Here is a 21432-nt window from a genome sequence, read left to right as displayed (position 1 = left end):
CTAAAAGCTACAATTAAGCTACAATTATAAACTGCATGTCAAAAGCTAAGCTACAATTTCATAAGTATTTATTAAAGGTTGTAGGCACCTCTTGAGGAGCTACACCGTGCCTCTTCCCTATTGTTATATATAACCTTTTACCCCTATTTTAAGTTTTAGGCAAATTTAGAGGTGATATTTTATGACTAGGTCCCGTCCCGTCAAGTGGCTCACACATGGAGGTGCTGGGCCTCGGAGGTCTGAGAACACTGGTTATAGAGTTGGTTATCTGAGGAGACTGGTTATAGAGTTGGTTATCTGAGGACACTGGTTATAAAGTTGGTGCAAGCCTTGGTTTCACCGTGACAATCTGTAGAATCACCAAAACACTAGCTTCTAAACACAGAAATACCCTTGTCCCATATACATGGTAATCAGAACAGCAGAGATTATGGTAACAGCAGGGATTAAGATTATAGTATAGTGAACAGCAGAGATTAAGATTATAGTATAGTGAACAGCAGAGATTAAGGTTATAGTATAGTGAAAAGTTTATATCAGACAAATATTGATTTCAGAATAAAAGGTGGAGGTTCGATAAACTACCATAAATTACCTCAGTACTAAGAACACAAGATTGGAAAAATAGATAGAAAATAATAATTCTATGAAAGGCGCCTCCCCTACAAGCCCAGTCAGGTTACAGAGTGTTGAATATAATGGAGTCAAATCAAGTCCCAAATGTGTTACAGAGTGTTGGATACAATGGAGTCGAGTCAACTCCAAGATGTTTTACAGAGTGTTGGATACAATGGAGTCAAGTCTCAGATGTTTTACAGACTGTTGGATACAATGGAGTCAAGTCTCAGATGTTTTACAGAGTGTTGGATACAATGGAGTCAAGTCTCAGATGTTTTACAGAGTGTTGGATACAATGGAAATAAAATAACATATGAAAAGAAACAAAACGCAGACATGATAGCATAATCTTGAATTCAATCTACACACAGGATGCATCATGAATTCAGGTCTAATTCTTATAAAGTTGGTTACCATTTCTAAGTAGTTACAGTTACAGTTCTAGTTCTAAGTAAGTTTGCATTACAGTTCATACATGGCAGTGGTGTAGGTTACACTAGTATATGGCTCAATATACAAGTAAAATCCTTTAATCATTAATTTCAAAGATAAAATGCAGTACAGCATAGCATTATGATATACAGCATAGCATTATGATAGGTACTTTATACAGTACAGCATAGCATTATATTAGCGTAGCATTATGATAGACACTTTATACAATACAGCATAGCATTATATTAGCGTAGCATTATGATAGCATGGAAGCAACTGGAATCCATGCATTTCCACAGAATTATTTTTGGAATCTGAACCCTTATCATACCTGTTCATTCGTACTCGTTGCTCGACTTATCGTGACTAAATTCAAGATGGCGTCAAACAGTAAAATTCCTTAAGGTACTGTCTGTATAAATCGTCTTGTAAATAAACTACCAGTGCTTTTTCAAAGTTCTCAATGTCTCGTTTTAAATGTCAAGGCCCTCGGAAGTCTACCAATGAAGTATGGAGCTACTTTGAGCCTCATAAATGGTGTAAAACAGTGATTTATTTGCATGGCTAGGCCGATGCCTGAGGCCCCCCTATCGAAAAACTGTTAGCATCGGCTTACTAGCGCCAGATTTCTGAGTGCAGCAGACAAGCCGAGATGAGCTTTGAGACATACGTTTGCACTCGGTATCATGTTTCAACACACTTTAAGTCAAAATCACACCGGAATTGTCCTTTAAATATCTATTGAAAACTTCACAATGGAGCGTGTTTTTAGAGCATGATCTGCAGGCGACCTGTTGGCTATTTTTAGAAGGTGCACTATTATGATAGGGATTATAATAGCATAGCATTATGATAGGCACTTTATGTAGAACTGTAAACTTGTACAGCATGCATAGCCCGACAGGTCCACTTATCTGCACCACACATGAGAATGCACATACTGTAAGCGCATATTCAAACAGCCAGTATGCTGACACACACACACAGACACTAATAGTGTTTTTTCAATGCAGACAAACTGGATGAATCTGACTTCACATACATCAAAAGTACTCCTAAACCAGGTATGTGCGTGTGTGTGTGTGTGTGTGTGTGCGTGCGTGTTTGTATACAGTAACCAGTGACCACATGCATTAAAGTTAGCCTTTCTGCTAATGCCCATGGATGCTAGGGCCTGTATGCTAATGCCCTGGCCATGGATTCTAGCACCTGTATGCTAAAGCCCATGGATGCTAGTGCCTATATGCTAATGCCCATGGATGCTAGCACCTGTATGCTAATGTCCATGGGTGCTTGTGCCTGTATGCTAATGCCCATGGGTGCTAGTGCCTGTATGCTAATGCCCATGGGTGCTAGTGCCTGTATGCTAGAGTGCATGGGTTGTAGCTGTTGGGAGGTTTGCTTAATGTACATTGATTGGACATTCTGTCTACCATTAGGCCTGCTGTATGAGTTTGCAAAGTTCACTCAAACACACACATACACACACACACACTCTCAAACACACACACACACACACACACACACACTCACACACACACACTCACACACACACACACTCTTTTTCTGCTTCTCAGACCCTCAGGCCAACTCCATGCAGCCGACTGTAGACACACCCCCACCTCGCCATTCTTGGACTTGGCCCCGCCCCTCCCTCGCTGCCTCCCAGAGATCCCTCGGGCGTTCTGTGGGGAGTGTGTCCGGCGCGGGTGAGTGTGTGTCCTTCTGCATGGACGAGACGTTCAGGGAGGCAGAGCCCCTGGAGGATGACGCGCCCTTGTGGGAGGAGTTATCGGAATGGGAGGAGGAGTCGTGTGAAGACCTGCTGAGTCTGCTGGACACACCTACACAGCTGGAGGAGGCGGAGCTGTGCGAGGCGCCGCTGCGCTGGCTGCAGCGTGTGCGTGTGTGTGTGTGTGAGCGTGAGGGCAGCTGTGTGTGTGAGCGCGTGCTCTTGCGGAGGTTGGAGTGTGTGCGTGAGGCGGCTAAGCAGCGTGGACACGCGTGGGCTCTGCGGCGAGTGTGCTTCCTGCTGGGCCGTGTGTGTGAGAGCGCCACGCGGCTGTCCCAGGCGCGCGTCTACTATGAGGAGGCTCTGGCCGTGTGTGTGTCCGGCTTCAGCGACCCGCCGCTGCTCACAGCGCTCTACACACACCTGGGCGGACTGTACCTGCACCTGCGGCAGCGGGAGAAGCTCACACACACACACACTCTTACGCGCGCCGCCGCCCTCATGCTCACACAGCCTCGCCTCCAAGTGAGCTCCGCCTACCAGCTCAACATACTCCAGCCAATCCTGTGTCAGGCCTTGTTGCTGGGGCAACGGGTGCTGGAGGGGCGTGTCTGCTTCCTGTGGGTGCGCATGCTGTTGCAGCTGGGGCGCCATGACGACGCCCTCCCCTTCTTGGAACGCCTGCAGTTCCTGATTGGTTCCCTCCGTGCGGGGGGTTGTCCAGGGGCGGGGCCAGACCTCAACTGGTTACTCAGTGTCCTGTATCACCGCAGGTACACACACACACACATACACACATATACACACACAAACACCCACATACACACACACACACATACACACACACATACAGTACACACACACACACACTCAAACATACAAACACATACACGCACACACATACATACACACACACACAGACACAGGTATACACACACACAAACACACGCGCACACACACATACACACACACACACATACACACACACAAATACATTACATTTGGCTGACACCTTTTTAGCCATAGCGACTTACAAGATGGTAAACAATTTAAAGCTTTTTAAAACAATTCTATTAGCAAGGCTAGTTGTAAGTAGTGCTACAAGAGGAGATATTCTCTGAAGAGCTGGGTCTTCAGGAGTTTTTTGAAGATGGAGAAGGATGTCCCTGCTCTAGTAGGAACTGGTAGCACGTTCCACCAACGAGGAACAACAGATGAGAAAAGTTTGGACTGGCCTGAGCATACCATTGGTAGAGCTAGACGTTGTTTGTCTGAGGAGTGCAACGGTCTGGAGGTAGCATATGCCTGTATGAGCAGAACCAGAGACTACTTTGTAAGGAAAGCGTTAGAGACTTGAATTTGATGCGGGCAGCCATAGGTAGCCAGTGTAGCTGGATGAGCAGCGGGTTAACATGAGCCCTTTTGGGTTGGTTGTAGACCAGGCGTGCCGCCCCGTTCTGGATCATCTGAAGGGGTCTCACTGTGCAGGCTGGGAGACCTGTCAGGAGGGCGTTGCAGTAGTCAAGTCGTGAGATGACTATTGCCTGAACCAGGAGTTGGGTAGCATCTTGAGTCAAGAAAGTCCTGATTTTCCGTATGTTGTAGAGTGCGAAACGGCACGACCGGGCGACCGAGGTAACATGATCGGAGAAGGTAAGTTGGTTGTTGAGCACGACTCCTAAATTGCAGCCCTGGTACAGTAGGTGCAACAGACAGGGAGTCAATTTTGATGTTGATGTCATGATGTTTAGTAGGTTTAGCTGGGAGGACCAGCAGATTGTTTTTTTAAAGGTTTAGCTGGAGGTGGTGTGCCTTCATCCATGTAGATATGTCTGAGTGGCAATCAGAGATCTGTGCCAAGACCAAGGGGTCATCAGGTGGAAAGGACAGATAGAGCTGTGTATCGTCTGCATAGCAGTGGTATGAGAAGCCGTGCGAACGGATAATCTGTCCCAAAGAGGTGGTGTAGATAGCAAAGAGAAGGGGGCCCAGCACTGAGCCCTGGGGGACTCCTTTGGTGAGATAGTGAGGTGTGGACAGCTGTCCAAACCATGACACGTTAAACGAGCGTCCTGTGAGGTAGGATTCAAACCAGGAGAGAGCAGAACCGGAGATTCCCATGTTACAGAGTATGGAGAGAAGGATGCGGTGATTAACCGTGTCAAAGGCAGCCGATTGTCAAGCAGAATGAGTACTGATGACTCCCTGGCTTCTGGACAGCAGAGCTGTTTCGGTTGAGTGGCCGCTCTTGAACCCAGATTGATTTGGATCAAGAAGGTTGTTCTGTGAAAGGAATTCAGAGACCTGTTTGCTCGTTTGATACCTTTGGATAGGAAAGGTAGGAGTGAGACAGGATGGTAGTTCTCGACTTGAGCAGGGTTGAGAGAAGTTTTCTTAACTCATTGAATGCCGCGCTGTTTTCGGAAGCTTTGGCCCAGAGTGCCAGCAATCTTGATCATTGTTGACGATTTTTGTAGAGCCACAGCGTATTCTATGTTATAGCTATGGTACTATGGCTTGTTTGAAAGGTGAGACTTTAAGCTCTCAGTGGGTACTAACCGTTTATTTCTATAAGCCTCTGTTCCTAAGAAATCCCAAGCTAAACAGTGGCTAGTTTTCATCAAAATCCCTGTTTTATTTCTAGAAATGGAGATGTAGCGTCTTTGATGAAATATGAAGTGTTGCCTGTAAAGTTTCCGCGAAGTGACCTAGCGAGACCTGGCGAGACTGCCCCCTGTGCTGATTAAATGTCCAGATAAATTGTCCAGATTGTGCGTTTTCATGAGTTTTCGATTGTCATATATTTCATTTCCATTCATCACAGAGTTCCCAAAATCACATATAAGGTGTGTTAGAGTGTCTAGTTTCATAATTTAAAAAAAAAGCTAAAAACGTAATATTACGTTTTTGGCACTCAATGAGTTAAGTAACGGTGTCACCCAGGCCATTTTGAACGCTGTTGGAAACGTGCCAAAGTTTAGCGAAGCATTGATCACATGTGTGATAGCTGGTGTTATGGTCGGGCTGATGGACTGAAGTAGGCTCGTAGGTATAGGGTCCAACGGGCATGCACACACACACACTAAAGCTCACACACACACAAACAAACACACACACTCACACACACACACACACACACACACACACACACTAAAGCTCTCACACACACACACACACACAAACACACACACACACACACACACACTAAAACTCACACACACACAAACATACACACACGCACACACACACACTAAAGCTCACACACACAAACACACATACAGACACACACACTCACTCAATCCTGATCTTTTGGGATCTTCCTGCAGGTATCAGCCCCACTTGGCGCTCGCAGCCCTCAGTTTGGACTCCGCCCCCTCACGTGGATTAGGCCACGCCCTCATGCGCCTGCATCTGCACCTGCGCAGCTCAGAACGCCTGCATGCCAGCGGTGTCCACACACACACACACACGCACACGCACACACATACACACGCCTCCATCCCCACACAGGCGCTGGTGTACCTGAAACAAGCCCTGACCATCGCCATTCAGGAGGGACAACTGCAGGAACAGAGACAGCTGTGTATCAGCCTAGCGTGAGTACACACACACACATACACACACACACACACATATATGCACACATACACACACACACACACACACATACTCATATATGCACACACACACACACACACACACACACATAGACGCATACACACACACACACACACACACACACACACACACACATATATGCACACACACGCACACACACACGCATACACACACACACACACACACAGGCACACACACATACACACACACACACACACGCATACACACACACACATGCACACACACACACACACATACACATATATGCACACAGGCACACACACACACACACGCATACACACACACACACACACACACACACACACACACAGATGTCACAGTAAGAACGTTCAAAAGGCCAAATAGGCCATATATCTTCTGAAATAGTTATAGTGTGTGTGTGTGTGTGTGTGTAGGTGGGTGTACCTTCATCATGGGGCTCTGCCGGAGGCGGTGCTTAGTGCAGAGAAGGCCGTGGAGGCGGGGTCTTGTCTTGGAGAAGAGGAGGAGTTTGAAGCCCGGGCTCTCCATGGTTGGCTGCTGGTTCTAGTGGGCAGTGCTGAGCGAGCGAAGGCGGAGCTTTCTCCCCTGCTGATGTCACTGCAGGGTTCCGATAGCCCCTCCCCCCAAGGTGTCGTGCACACGCTGCTGGCGCTGAGTTTGCGTCGCCTAGGCAACGCCTCGCAGGCGGGAGCCCATCTGGTCATGGCTCTGAGGCTTGCACAAGACAGTGGCCACACCCCCAACCAGGCTGTTGCCCTTAGCAACCTGGGTTGCTTAGCGCTGGGCACAGGTGCAGTGGGCGTCGCCGAGGGCTTCCTAAGGAGGTCGCTCCGCCTCTTCCAGCAGCTAGGAGGCGGGGCAGATCAGGAGCACGTCCAATCACTGCTGTGGATGGGGAGGAGCTACAGCAGCAGTGGGCAGGGCCACAAAGCTCGACTAGCCAATGAGACGGCTCTGCTGATTGCCATCCACGCCAAGAACATACATAGTGAGTTTACACATACACACACACTCACGCACATACATGCACGCACGCACGCACGCACACACACACAACCACACACACACACACACAATGACATGACCGATCTGTGCATGAATGCAGCACTACATCTCTTAGCCCTTTCCACCTACAGAGAGACGGTTCCATTCCGTTCCAGTTTGTGAGCGTTCCGTTCTAGTTCGTGAGCGTTCCGTTCCAGTTTGTGAACCAACATTTGAACCGTTCGGAGCATTTCAAAAAAACTGTCGTTTTTTTCCTGTAAACCGGTCATTCTACCGTTCAGAGAGGAGAAGGCTAAAGGCATGAGTTTTCACGCATGCTCCATATCAACTGTTGCAACGAGTAAACAAACTAGTAATCAGCGTATCAACTGTTGCCATGGCTAAACAAACTAGTCACCATATCAACTGTTGCCATGAGTAAATAAACTAGTCAACGAGCACTACACTGGAGACGTTGCTAATTTCTGCCGTTTTTACGGGACACTGCCCTATCCTCCTCCATCTAATTAACTTTTGTTAATGAATGCAACACCTATTGTTGATGACGCATCCTTGATGCCCTTCAAATATTGTGAAACTGCAGCTAGTTCACTAGATAGCACCCAGGTTCACAGAATTCTGAATGGAACTGGTACAAGAACGTGTTCTCTGTTTGTCAAAAAACGGCTACTGTATAATGCCATTTCCCATATGCATGAGATGATATATTCCATATGCATGAGATGGTATATTTCATATGCATGCATATACTATATACTGTATACTATAGATGCTTATACTATATATGACCTGACATCGGAATCAACGTCCTGCCCACCACTAATGACTGATTGATAGAAACAACCGGGATTTTTTTTTTTCCCAATTGGAAAAATGCATGTTCTCAAGTGATTTTGAATGCAGAGCACGTATGCAACTTCTAAACTTGGAGAAGTGTCAGCCACAAAATGGTAAGTTGTCTTATTCAAAAGCTATAAGCCCTTCACAGGTGGGTCAAGCTACATAGCTAGCATAATATGCCTTCTATTTCTAGATCTTCTGACTAAGTTTAGGGTACTTATCTGAGCCAACGACATAATCACTGTCACTAGATATAAAGAAAACGTTGACTTTCACTCGACAGTAAAAAAAGTTGTTATTGTAGGCCTACCCACTGCTATTCATAGACTAGCTCCAGCGCTCGTTGCTGCACTAGCAACTCACCAGGACACTTCACCAACACTCCAGTGATTCTCCTCCCATGCATTTATTTCTCTTTGATGGCCATCAGCTCTCTGTATTTCCCCATTCGCCCTCTCACGTCTAACCGGTTCAAAATGATATGGCTGTGGGCCATCATAAATGTTAACTGTGGGTCTTGCCACCTCTTCCTCATCCCAGTTAGATGCCAGTGCTAGTTCTAGTAGCTGCTATAAGGCTGAGGCTACGTCCACCAAAGATCTTTTTTATATTTATAGTATAGTATATTTTTGGGGCTTTTTGCCTTTATTTGTATAGGACAGTGAATAGTGAGACAGTAAGTAAGTGGGAGAGAAAGATGGGGTGGGACAGGGATATGACCGCAGGTCAGATTCCTTCTTATCTTTGCTTCCACCCATAGACTGTAAAAGATAGCTTCCACCACGTCTACCTCATATGACGTCATCGCCGAATTGCTAAAAAAATAACCGTTACTAACAAATAACTACAAAAACTGGACTTTAACACCATTTTGGAGACATATCTAACTTTATATACATATCTTGAGTGCTTAATGTACCCATTAATTGAAAGTGTTGTTTAACCTGCACCACAGGCTTTAAAGTTTGCCTAAATAGCTATTTTTCCATATAACTGCAATTTCACACCCACACACACACACACACACACATACAAACAGGGAGTCAGGTGTCATTATTAGTAGAAATTAGCAGATCTCAACAAACAGCAACCCCTGTCTGTGTGTGTGTGTGTGTGTGTCCATAGGTCAGATGGTGGTTTCTAAAGTCCTGAGTCGTCACTATGCTAATCAAATGCTCTATGGTCAGAGCATCATTTACTACGAACATTGTGTGGCGTTGGCACGGCAACTACGAGACAAGCGTCTGGAGGGAGAGTTTCTCGAGATCCTAGGGAGCCTCTACCTGTCAATCAACACCCATCGGTAAACAACTACTATCAATAAACACATAATTGTAAACCACTACTACACAAACAAACAACTACTGTTAATAAAAACACAACGGTAAACAACTACTATCAATCAACACACAACAGTAAACAACTACTATCAATCAACACACAATGGTAAACGACAAAATTGGGGGGCAGCCGTGGCCTACTGGTTAGCACTTCGGACTTGTAACCGGAGGGTTGCCGGTTCGAACCCCGACCAGTAGGCACGGCTGAAGCCCTTGAGCAAGGCCCCTAACCCCTCACTGCTTCCCGAGCGCCGCTGTTGTTGCAGGCAGCTCACTGCACCGGGAATAGTGTGTGCTTCACCTCACTGTGTGTTCACTGTGTGCTGAGTGTGTTTCACTAATTCACGGATTGGGATAAATGCAGAGATCTAATTTCCCTCACGGGATCAAAAGAGTATATATACTTACTTATACTTATACTACTACACAAACAAATGATGTTTTCTAAACAAAGTTCGGGAGGAGCCCTTAGGGATGATTGACAGCAGTTAACTCACCTGTCTTCCGCCGCCAGGGTATTTAAGCCGGCCTCCTTATCCATACGTCACACACTGCGGCGCTCGCAAAATTATCCCTCCTACTCCTACTCCCCCTACTCCATTTCACTGATAGCCCAGTTACACATCCTCCTTACACTGGGGGGTGCAAGCGGCCATCGCTCTATCGCGATCTCCGCTTCAGCCATTCCATGACCACGGTCAGCTACCATGCCAAACACACGCTTAGCTTATACACTCAGTATAGCAATCATGCCGACGGGCGAACTAGTGAAACAACTACTGTCAATAAACACACAAAGTTAAACAACTACGCCATCACACAACTACACAACTACTGTAAATAAATACACAACGCTAAAACAACTACGCAATAACACAACCACACAACTACTGCCAATAAACACAGAACAGTAACACAACTTCTCAAACACACAACTACACAGCATTTATCACAGTGGCCCATAACTATCAATAAACAGACAACTACGCACCTAGACATCTACACAACTACGCAACTAGACATCAACACAACTACACAACTAGACATCTACGCAACTAGACATCAACACAACTACACAACTAGACAACTACACAACTAGACATCAACACAACTACACAACTAGACAACTACACAACTACGCAACTAGACATCAACACAACTACACAACTAGACATCTACGCAACTACACAACTAGACATCTACACAACTACGCAACTAGACATCAACACAACTACACAACTACGTAACTAGACATCAACACAACTATACAACTACACAACTACACAACTAGACATCAACACAACTACGCAACTAGACGTCAACACAACTACACAACTAGACAACTACACAACTAGACATCTACACTACTACGCAACTAGACATCAACACAATTACACAACTAGACAACTACACAACTACGCAACTAGACATCAACACAACTACACAACTAAATACAGAAGCCTGTGTCTGTCTGAATCGTTTGAGTCTTTATTTATTGATCTATTGTGTGTGAGTGTGTGTGTGTACTTTATGTGTGTGTGTGTGAGTGAGTGTGTGTAGTGTGTGTATAATGTGTGTGTGTGTGTGTGTGTGTGTGTGTGTGTGTGTGTATAATGTGTGTGTGTGTGTGTGTGTGTTTGTGTGTGTGTGTGAGTGAGTGTGTGTGGTGTGTGTATAATGTGTGTGTGTTTGTGTGTGTGTGTGTGTGTGTGTGTGTGTAATGTGTGTGTGTGTGTAATGTGTGTGTGTGTGTGTATAATGTGCGTGTGTGAGTGTGTGTATAATCTGTGTGTGTGTATAATCTGTGTGTATAATGTGTGTGTGTGTGTGTAGATCTTCTCTCAGGTCTCTTGACTGCACTAAACAGTCCCTGAGGATCTGCATTGATTTGGGGAAGCGGCGAGAGGAGGCGGAGTCTTGGCTTCATGCAGGACGAATCTACTACCTACTACAGGAGGACGAGCTCACAGACATGTACCTACAGGTACACACACACACCCACACACACACACACACACACACACACACACACACACACACACACACACACACACACACACACACACACACACACACACACACACACAAACCTTTAAGGTTCATCCTACAGCCGTGGCCTGCTGGTTAGCGTTTCGGACTTGTAACCGCAGGGTTTGTCGGTTCGAACCCCGACCAGTAGGCACGGCTGAAGTGCCCTTGAGCAAGGCACCTAACCCCTCACTGATCCCCGAGCGTTGTTGCAGGCAGCTCACTGTGCCGGGATTAGTGTGTGCTTCACCTCACTGCCTGTTCACTGTGTGCCGAATGTGTTTCACTAATTCACGGATTGGGATAAATGCAGAGACCAAATTTCCCTGACGGGATCATAAGAGTATATATACTTATACTATACACACACACACACACACACACACACACACACACACACACAGGACACATCTACTACCTACTACAGGTAGATAAGCTTACAGTCATGTTTCCACAAGTGAACACACACTCGTTTGTGTGCCACCTAAAATATGTACTTTTGTTCAGGCAGCAGTAAGGACAGCTTTGAGAGTTGAGGACCCCATCTTCGATGCCAGTATCTACGAGGAGGCTGGGGACATATTTTACAAAGGACATCGCAATCAGCTCAAAGCACTGCCATACTACAGGGTATACACACACACACACACACACACACACACACACACACACACACACACACGAATACATTTCAACTGGTTCACTACCTGGTTGCGTCTTTGTGTGTATATGTTTGTGTGTGTATGTGTGTGTGAGTGTGTGTGTGTCTGTGTGTGTGTGTGTGTGTGTGTGTGTGTGTGTGTGTAGGATGGTGGTCTTCCGTTTGCGCGCAGCACTGGGGACCTGCTGTGTGAGTTCCGGCTGCTAAGTAAAGTGACTGAGCTGCTGATGACACACAAACACCACCAGGAGGCGCTGCAGTACGCTCTACTGGCAGTGCAGAGCAGCACAGCCACAGGTATGCAAACGCACGCACACACACACACACACACACACACACACACACACTCATATGCAACTCACACACAGGAACGCACGCATGCACATACACACACACACACACACACACACACACACACACACACACACACGCATGCACACACACACACACACACACTCAAATGCAACTCAAACACACGCACACACACAAACACGCACACACACACACGCGCACACACAAACACAGTCCTCAGTCTGTCAGTTGTGCATGACAGTGAGCGAAGTCTGCTTTGTAATAGTGCTATGGAGTGGATGTCATTCATTGTCCAAGATGCAGACATCCCAACCTGCAAAAAGCCATTTTAGGGAGGTACCCCCCCCCCCCCCCCGCCCAAAAATAAATAAATAAAATAAAATAAATAAATAAATAAAATACTTTAGCCTTCTTAAATACTGAAATAGTGATGAATAGCCTATGTTTGTTAATTTATTGTCTCTACTCAGCACACCAAATAGGGAAGGCCTAATTTAGAAATTGTGATAGGCCTGATAAAACATGTAGATTTTGGTAGTCTTTATGTAGCCTTGGCAAATAGCCATCTAGCAGGCTAGCCCTGAATAATATGCACATGAACTGACACTTGTTAAACTCACCTCAACATGTCTTTTGCAATCATTTAACCCGCCATGGGCAATGCTAAAGTCACTTCAGTGCACCATGCAAGTCTATCGCTATTTTGAACTCTTATGGGACAAGGGTACACTTTCGTGTAGTCTGATGTGAAATGGGTCGTTTTTGGGAGGCACTCTGCCTCTGCCATGACGCTCCTGTTCCTACTGAACTGAACTGAAACAGGCCAATCAGGATGCTCTCTGTCTTGAACAGCCACACACGCACTACCTCTCTCTCTCTCTCTCTCTCTCTCTCTCTCTCTCTCCATCCAATAGCGCGCTACACTCAGATGCACACACGAAGTTTCGGTCTCATGTGCGTGCTCTTGATCACGCGCTCTAGATTCCGGGAGATTGTATCTAATTTGCGGGCATCAGGGAGCCGCTATCAATATGCAGGAGACTCCCGGAACTTCCGGGAGACTTGGCATGTCTGAAGAAGTGATGCACTCCAGTTCGGCTCCCACGACAGAGCCAGCTTTCATTACCAGCCTGTCTAGTCGCCCAGCACCAATGATAATACTGGTGCTTATGCTAGTACTGGTGCTAATGATAATACTGGTGCTAATGCTAGTACTGGTGCTAATGATAATACTAGTGCTAATGCTAGTACTGGTGCTAATGATAATACTGGGACAGGGACAGTGCGTTGTTTAAAAAAAAACAAAAAAACAAGGTGGTGCGTTAACGCTAAAGTGTAACAAAACAGAAAACCTGTGTATGTGAGTGCTAACTTAACGAAAGTACAATTCAAACAAAGAGAACATGGCGAGCCGACAATGCAGTGCCATTTAATTGGCTAGCTAGAGAGAAGTGACATTGACAAACCAATCAGGAACTGAGAAATTAAACTCCTTCCGTTTCATGCAAACTCTCTCGCATAAACCACTATAAGCTACTCTCGCACATACACTAATATACTCTCTCACATACACGACTATACCCTCTCATACATACATGTAAAAGGATTATAATAGTGAGTGTGTATGAGTATAGTGATGTATATGCAAGATTATGATAGTGTGTGTAAGACCAAGTATTAATTAAGGCCTAGACGGCCCCTCATACACACACACCCACTTACATACGCACGCACGCACGCACACATATGGGTTTTTTACATTTATTCATTTAACTGAGGCTTTTATCCAAAGTGTGTTTTAAATCAAAATGTATGCTGTGTGTGTGCGCGCGTGCGCGTGTGTGTGTGAGAGTGTGTGTTTGCGTGTGTGTGTGTGTGTGTGTGTGTGCGCGCGTGTGTGTGTGTGTGCGCGCGTGTGCGCGTGTGTGTGTGTGTGTGTGTGAGAGAGTGTGTGTTTGCGTGTGTGTGTGTGTGTGAGAGAGTGTGTGTTTGCGTGTGTGTGTGTGTGTGTGTGTGTGTTGGTGTATGTGTGTAGGTATCCGTCTGCATGAGCGCGTGGCGTACCAGCGGCTGGCATGTGTGTACGAGGCACTGGGGCAGTATGAGTTGGCGGAGAACTACTTTCTGAAGTGTGTGAGCCTGGGCCCTGACCTCACACACAGCAGCGATGCCCGATACTACTGCAAGGTGTACACACACCTCGCAAACATCACACTCCATAAACTCAAGGTTGGTGCCAATGGTGTGCGCCCGTGCGTATGTGGTTTAAACCGGTTCTCTAGAGTATAGTTATAGTACTCACACTATAACATGGTGGCTATACTCACACTATACTCACACTATAACATGGTGGCTATACTCACACTATACTCACACTATAACATGGTGGTTATACTCACACTATACTCACACTATAACATGGTGGTTATACTCACACTATAACATGGTGGTTATACTCGCACTATACTCACACTATAACATGGTGGCTATACTCACACTATACTCAAACTATGACATGGTGGCTATACTCACACTATACTCACACTTAAATACATGTATTTAAAATACGTATTTCAAATACAAAATACTATTTTGTAATTGAAACACTTGAAGCGAAAACTATCATTACTGTAACTTGTTCAGAAAATTGAAATAGTCTGGCGAGGTGGGGCCACGGGTTGGCACATTCCCGGGATGGACCTGCTGCGTCTTCATCCATTGTTTCGTCCATGGTTTCGTCTCTTATCTAATTCTGACCATGGAGTTGACTTTGGCGGAAAGCTGAAGGTGATTGCTGATAGGCTGTCCCAGTCAGTGGTGCCTGCACAATCCAATCATGTTTGAGAGGGAAACAACAAATTGAGGGTTTCCGAGATTGAGCTTTTTTCCTTTTTTTTTTTTTAGAAGTAGTAACGGGTACTCATGGTTATGAATAGAAATGTAGCGGAGTAAAGAGTACAATATTTGCCTCTCAAATGTACTTGAGTTAAGTCATGAGTACTCCCCAAAAATGATACTCGAGTAAAGTACAGATCCCTCAAAATTGTACTCAAGTACTGTACTCAAGTAAATGTACTCCGTTACTGTCCGGCTCTGCTCACACTATACTCACACTATAACATGGTGGCTATACTCACACTATACTCACACTATAACATGGTGGCTACATTATACTCACACTATAACATGGTGGCTATACATAACAGTATGGACACAATTGACCTGTCGCTAAGCCCCGTCCCCCATTGTTACCGTGTGAAAACTCGGACAAACAAACCAGACTTGGATAGAAATACATTGTGGACAATGGCAGCTGACAGTTTATGAAAGCAGGCTTTGAGGACGTTTTGGTCGATAAAAGGATTTACTTTCCTCCAGAAGCTATCAAAAGGGACTTAATTATGCTATGGAGGGGTGTTTTCAAAACTTTAGAATACATTCAAGGTGACAAGCAGTTGTGACGAGTAGCCGTGCAAATCACCTGCAAAAACCACTGGCGTTAATGCTAGCTAGCTTGCTAGTGGAAGATTGATACTAAGATATGTTAGGTTACGTTAATATTTGATGTAGTAAGAATATAGTAGTTGGTTAATGAGCATTTTCATCTTGGGATTTAACAGGGAACCTGTGCCCACGTTGTTGGCTTAGTAGCCTACATTATGTCGAGCTGTTGCAAACGCGAGAGACGTCCTGTAGGCTACTGTTGATGAAAATATACCCCGTTTTCTAGCCTCTCGGGGTACCGGCTATCCGTATTACACGTCCCCCATGCAAAACGTTTGACCATGGTTATCCGTCGGGATTTTTTTAGTTAATAAACTCCATAAATAACCATTAATTTGCCATTTTATGCCTGCTCCCTGTTGTTTCCTATGGAGTTGTCCGAGCTGATGTCCGAGTCCCGTTGAGGCTGGACTGTCATTGGCTCATCAGCGTTCTAAGGGTGGTGCTTAGCGACAGGTCAATTGAATATTTTAGTCTATAGTGAATATCCTAGTTTGGTCTTTGTAAGAGTTCAGAGGCTTATTTCACCAAAACCAGTTCAGATCAATTCACATTTGCATGTTTTAAAATTGTGTGTGTGTGTGTTTGTGTGTGTAGGATGCGTTTGATGCGATGGGTTACTACCAGCTAGCGCTTGCGGGGGCCATGGAAGCGGACGACGTGTCGTGTGTGTACGTCCTGCTGATGAAGTTAGCGGAGCTCCACTCCTCTCACCTGCCCAACGCACACCTGAGCCAGCTCTACACACACACCGCCAGCAGCCTCAGAGGGCGTCTGGAGGGACTCACACACACACCACACACAGCTCAGGAGGACACACTCACACAGCACACAGCACAGGATAGCTGAGGATACACACACACACATACATACACATACACACACACACACACACACACACTCACAGACTCACACTTACACACATACACACAAACGTGGACACACACACACACACTCATACACACACACACACACACACAAACGTGCACACACACACACTCATACACACACACACCCACACAAACACAGGGCTCCTGAATGGGAAAGAAGGATGAAGACTGTGCAACCTGCCAGAGGGACTAGAGGATCACGCAGAAAACTGACTACAGCACACTACAGCACACTACAACACACTACAACACGCTAAAACACACTACAACACACTACAACACACTACAACTGACTACAACACACTACAATACACTACAACACACTACATACACTACAACACACTACAATACACTACAACACACTACAACACACTACAACAAACTACAACTGACTACAACACACTACAGCAGACTGCAACACACTACAACAGACTACAACACACTACAATACACTACAACACACTACAACTGCATTGGACTGCACTGGACTGCATTGTTCTTCAGACAGTATAACTGTTGTTTTCTGTCCCATAACTTACTGCAGTAGTTATTTTTGTGAGGGAACGGATAATGGTGCGAGCCTGCGATCCAGGCTAGCAGTGAATGCTATTGGTGAAAGCTAGCTGTGAATGCTATTGGTAAAGGTTAGCACACACACACACAGTGAGACACACACACACACACACACACACACAGATCGGCTGCACATGCTCATTCGTCAATCCCACACACTGATACCCCTTAAAACCAACATTACATTTATAAATATACATTTGTAGAAATAAACATTGCATTCATAAATATACATGTATATTAATAAACATTACATTCATAAATATACATTTCCATTAATAAACACATTTCATGTTTATTTTTGGTTGGAAATAGCCTCCTGTTACACATTTATTTGATCTATTCAATTATGTATATTTTTATATTATTATTTTTTTTTATTTTTTTTTAATAACCAATGAACTTTGATGGTGATTGTAATTTTTATGGTAGATATACTGCCTGATTGCACACACACACACACACTCGCAGAGTAAACAGAGGCCTTGTATGGGCGCAAATGAACAAAGAGGAGAGAGAGCGGCCGAGTGCTTTTTTATATCCCAGAGAGTGTGTGAAAATGTGTGTGTAATACTAGCAGACTACAGCTCACTGCAACACACTACAGTAGACTACAGCTGACTGCACATTTAAACGTAGACCAGAGATGGTGACAGGTGAGGTTATCAGTGCAAGCTGGAGTTGTGTGTGTAATGAGTGTTTGAGACAGGCGTGCACACTGAGAGGAGTGTCTGTGTGTGTGTGTGTGAGAGAGAGAGAGCATGTGTGCTTGTCTGTGTGTGTGTGTGAGAGAGAGAGAGTTTGAGTGTGTGTGTGTGTGTTTTTCTGTGTGTGTGTGAGAGAGAGAAAGAGCACGTGTGCTTGTCTGTGTGTGTGTGAGAGAGAGAGAGTTTGAGTGTGTGTGTGTTTTTCTGTGTGTGTGAGAGAGAGAGAGAGTTTGAGTGTGTGTGTGTGTGTGTGTGTGTTTTTCTGTGTGTGTGAGAGAGAGGGCACGTGTGCTTGTCTGTGTGTGTGTGAGAGAGAGAGTTTGAGTGTGTGTGTGTGTGTTTTTCTGTGTGTGTGTGTGTGAGAGAGAGAGTTTGAGTGTGTGTGTGTGTGTCTGTTTTTCAGTGAGTGTGTGTGTGTTTTTGAGTGCCTGTGGGGTGAACATCTCTGAACAGGCGAACTTTCCCAACACTTTTGTCTTCCATGTTTTCTTTCATTTCTATGTTCATTATGTCTGTTTGATTTAATGTTTTCTTTTCATAACTTCTCAGCAGTTACCTTTTGTCTCTGTGTTGGTGCATGCTTTTGATAAAGCAGTGTGGAGGACGTGGTGTGTGTGTGTGTGTACGTGTGCGTGGAGGACGTGGTGTGTGTGTGTGGAGTACGTGGTGTGTGTGGCTGTGTGTGTGTGTGGAGGACGTGGTTTGTGTGTGTGTGTGTGTGTGTGTGTGTGGAGGACGACTTGGTGTGTGTGTGTGGACGACGTGGTGTGTGTGTGCGTGTGTGTGTGGAGGACGTGGTGTGTGTGTGTGGAGGACGTGGTGTGTGCGTGTGGAGGACATGGTGTGTGTGTGTGTGTGTGTGGAGGACGTGGTGTGTGTGTGTGGAGGACGTGGTGTGCGTGTGGAGGACATGGTGTGTGTGTGTGTGTGGAGGAAGTGGTGTGTGTGTGTGGAGGATGCGTTGTCGGCTCCATGCTTTTGTACAAATAAACGTTCATCATGCAGTCTCTCGTGTGTTCTGTGGTCCGCGTTTGTGGAGTGTGTGTGCGCACGTTTGCGGAGTGTGTGTGTGCACGTTTGCGGAGTGTGTGTGTGCACGTTTGCGGACTGTGTGTGTGCACGTTTGCGGAGTGTGTGTGCACGTTTGCGGAGTGTATGTGTGCATGTTTGCGGTGTGTGTGCACGTTTGCGGAGTGTGTGTAGGTGGGAAAGAAGCTGGCAATGGGCTACACACACTCGAGACAATCTGGCTCTGATCTTACCGTAACTCACTCCCGGTCTGACACACACACACACACACAGACATAAACACACACACTTCTTATCCCTGGGTTTATTAACACCTCATAAATTAGAGCACAGTTCGCACCACAAATCAACAGTGTCAAATAATGTGCAAATTATGAATAGTAAACATTTAACTGGCATATAAACACACACGCACGCACACACACACACACACACACCCAGCAGGGGGCAATGTTCACACATTTCTCTAATCTCTCACTGTGGGGAAAGGCCAGAAAAGGACTCTCTCCCTCTCTCACACTCTTTCTCTCTCTCTCTCCCTCTCTCTCTCTCACACACTTATTCTTTTTGTCAGTGGAGTCTAAAAGTAACATTCCAGTAAGAGCAGCTGGTTCAGCTAGCCAGACTGGTTTTCCTGGTGTACAGGTGTGTGTGTGTGTGTGGTGTGTGAGACATAGAGAGAGAGAGAGTGTGTGTGTGTGGTGTGTGTGTGTGAGAGACATAGAGAGAGAGAGAGTGTGTGTGTGTGTGTGTATGTGAGAGAGAGAGAGTGTGTGTGTGTTTGGGGTGGGGGGTAGGTAAGAGCATGTGTTTAAAACATAGCTTATTCCTGTGTCCAGTGGGACTCAAAGAGAAGAATGCAGAATATCATATCTGCTGTAACTGATCCACAATCTCTCTCTCTCACACACACACACACATACACTACATCTCATTCAGGTCAAAGGTCAGTTTCTCCCTAACTCTATTAGCATTGTGCCCAGCTTATGCAGAACCACTGAATAATACTTACACGCACACACAAGCACACACACACACACACACACACACGTACACACACAATAAAGAACAAAAGAAAGAAAGAAAAGAGGGAGAGCAGGACCTTTGGTGTGTGTGTGTGAGAGAGTGTGTGTGAGTGTGTATGTGTGTGTGTATGTGTGTGTGTGTGAGTGTTTGGGTCTGGAGAGCTGCCATCAAATAATTGAATAAGATGAAATAATTTAATTAGGCAGTATGTTCTCAGGAACTCACACACAGACACACACTCCTGCACATGCACACACACTCACATTCTAACACACACACACTCACACACTTCCTCTCAGGTGTCATGGGGGGCCACTGGTGCTGGATGATGTCATTCCCCTGAGACCAGAGCCTGTACAACCCCGTAACCCAGTTTCCTGTCCCCTAATGATGACATCACAACCCCGTAACCCATTTTCCTGTCCCCTAAGGATGACATCACGGCCTGGTCCCATAGATATGAACACGTAGATACCGCACTGGACGTCAACGCTAACGCCATATCGCCGAGGGCAACACACTGAGAAGGACATGACTGGAGGCCAATGGAGAAGCATGCGTGGAAGACATTGTGGGTGGAGGACGTGGTGTGTGTGTGTGTGTATGGGCTGTGTACAAATCGGAGCGCCTTCTGACCTTGTACATGTAAAATCACGCTTGTGTTTTCTTTGTTGTTGTGTTGTTGTGTCTTATAGAGAACATTGAGTACTGAGTCTTATAAAGGCTTGTGGAGAACATGACTGAGTTGGCTATCAGTACTGACAAGTGTCTAATTTAATGCCAGTTAACCGTTGTTTTGTTATGTATTGAAGGCAAATGAATAATGACAAAATCCTGAAACTTAACGTTACTCATTTAGTCACTTGTCATAATAGTATTGATACTGTATTAGCCTGTCATGTCTAATGTTGGATCTAAGGTCTTAGCCTACCTGTTATCTCGTTGCTGCCATCGCATAACGCTAATGAATGGGAAAGCAGTGGGGGCTGCAAAGTGTCGATTTGTTTGCAAAGTTGAATTATTGAAAATGTAATTTTCTGAAGTGATGTAAAACAAAGGTTTTAACTTTTCTGACGATATCCATATTATCTGTCTCCTACTAGTTGTCAAA

General features: G+C 45.4%; 1 protein-coding gene across 1 annotated transcript in view; it reads left to right on the top strand.

Annotated features, from left to right (window-relative positions):
* Window positions 1-19275, top strand: part of sh3tc2 (SH3 domain and tetratricopeptide repeats 2) — a 38370-nt gene extending 19095 nt beyond the window's left edge. The window contains exons 11-20 of the mRNA XM_076287206.1: window positions 2067-2117; window positions 2631-3558; window positions 6112-6381; window positions 6820-7394; window positions 9377-9554; window positions 11425-11575; window positions 12127-12249; window positions 12427-12577; window positions 14628-14821; window positions 16694-19275. Of these exons, the coding sequence (XP_076143321.1) occupies window positions 2067-2117; window positions 2631-3558; window positions 6112-6381; window positions 6820-7394; window positions 9377-9554; window positions 11425-11575; window positions 12127-12249; window positions 12427-12577; window positions 14628-14821; window positions 16694-16945 (2873 nt within the window). The 3' untranslated portion in view covers window positions 16946-19275. The remainder of the gene's footprint in view (window positions 1-2066; window positions 2118-2630; window positions 3559-6111; window positions 6382-6819; window positions 7395-9376; window positions 9555-11424; window positions 11576-12126; window positions 12250-12426; window positions 12578-14627; window positions 14822-16693) is intronic.
* The last annotated feature ends 2157 nt before the right edge of the window (window positions 19276-21432 follow it).

This window comes from Alosa pseudoharengus, unplaced genomic scaffold (genome assembly GCF_046254945.1).
Source record: "Alosa pseudoharengus isolate Yale_2024_CS ecotype anadromous, Long Island Sound unplaced genomic scaffold, YU_APseudo_1.1 YU_APseudo_1.1_scf_16, whole genome shotgun sequence".
NCBI classification, from domain to species: domain Eukaryota; kingdom Metazoa; phylum Chordata; class Actinopteri; order Clupeiformes; family Clupeidae; genus Alosa; species Alosa pseudoharengus.
Note: the sequence above shows the minus strand (reverse complement) of the source record. Positions and strands in the feature narration are given on the sequence as shown.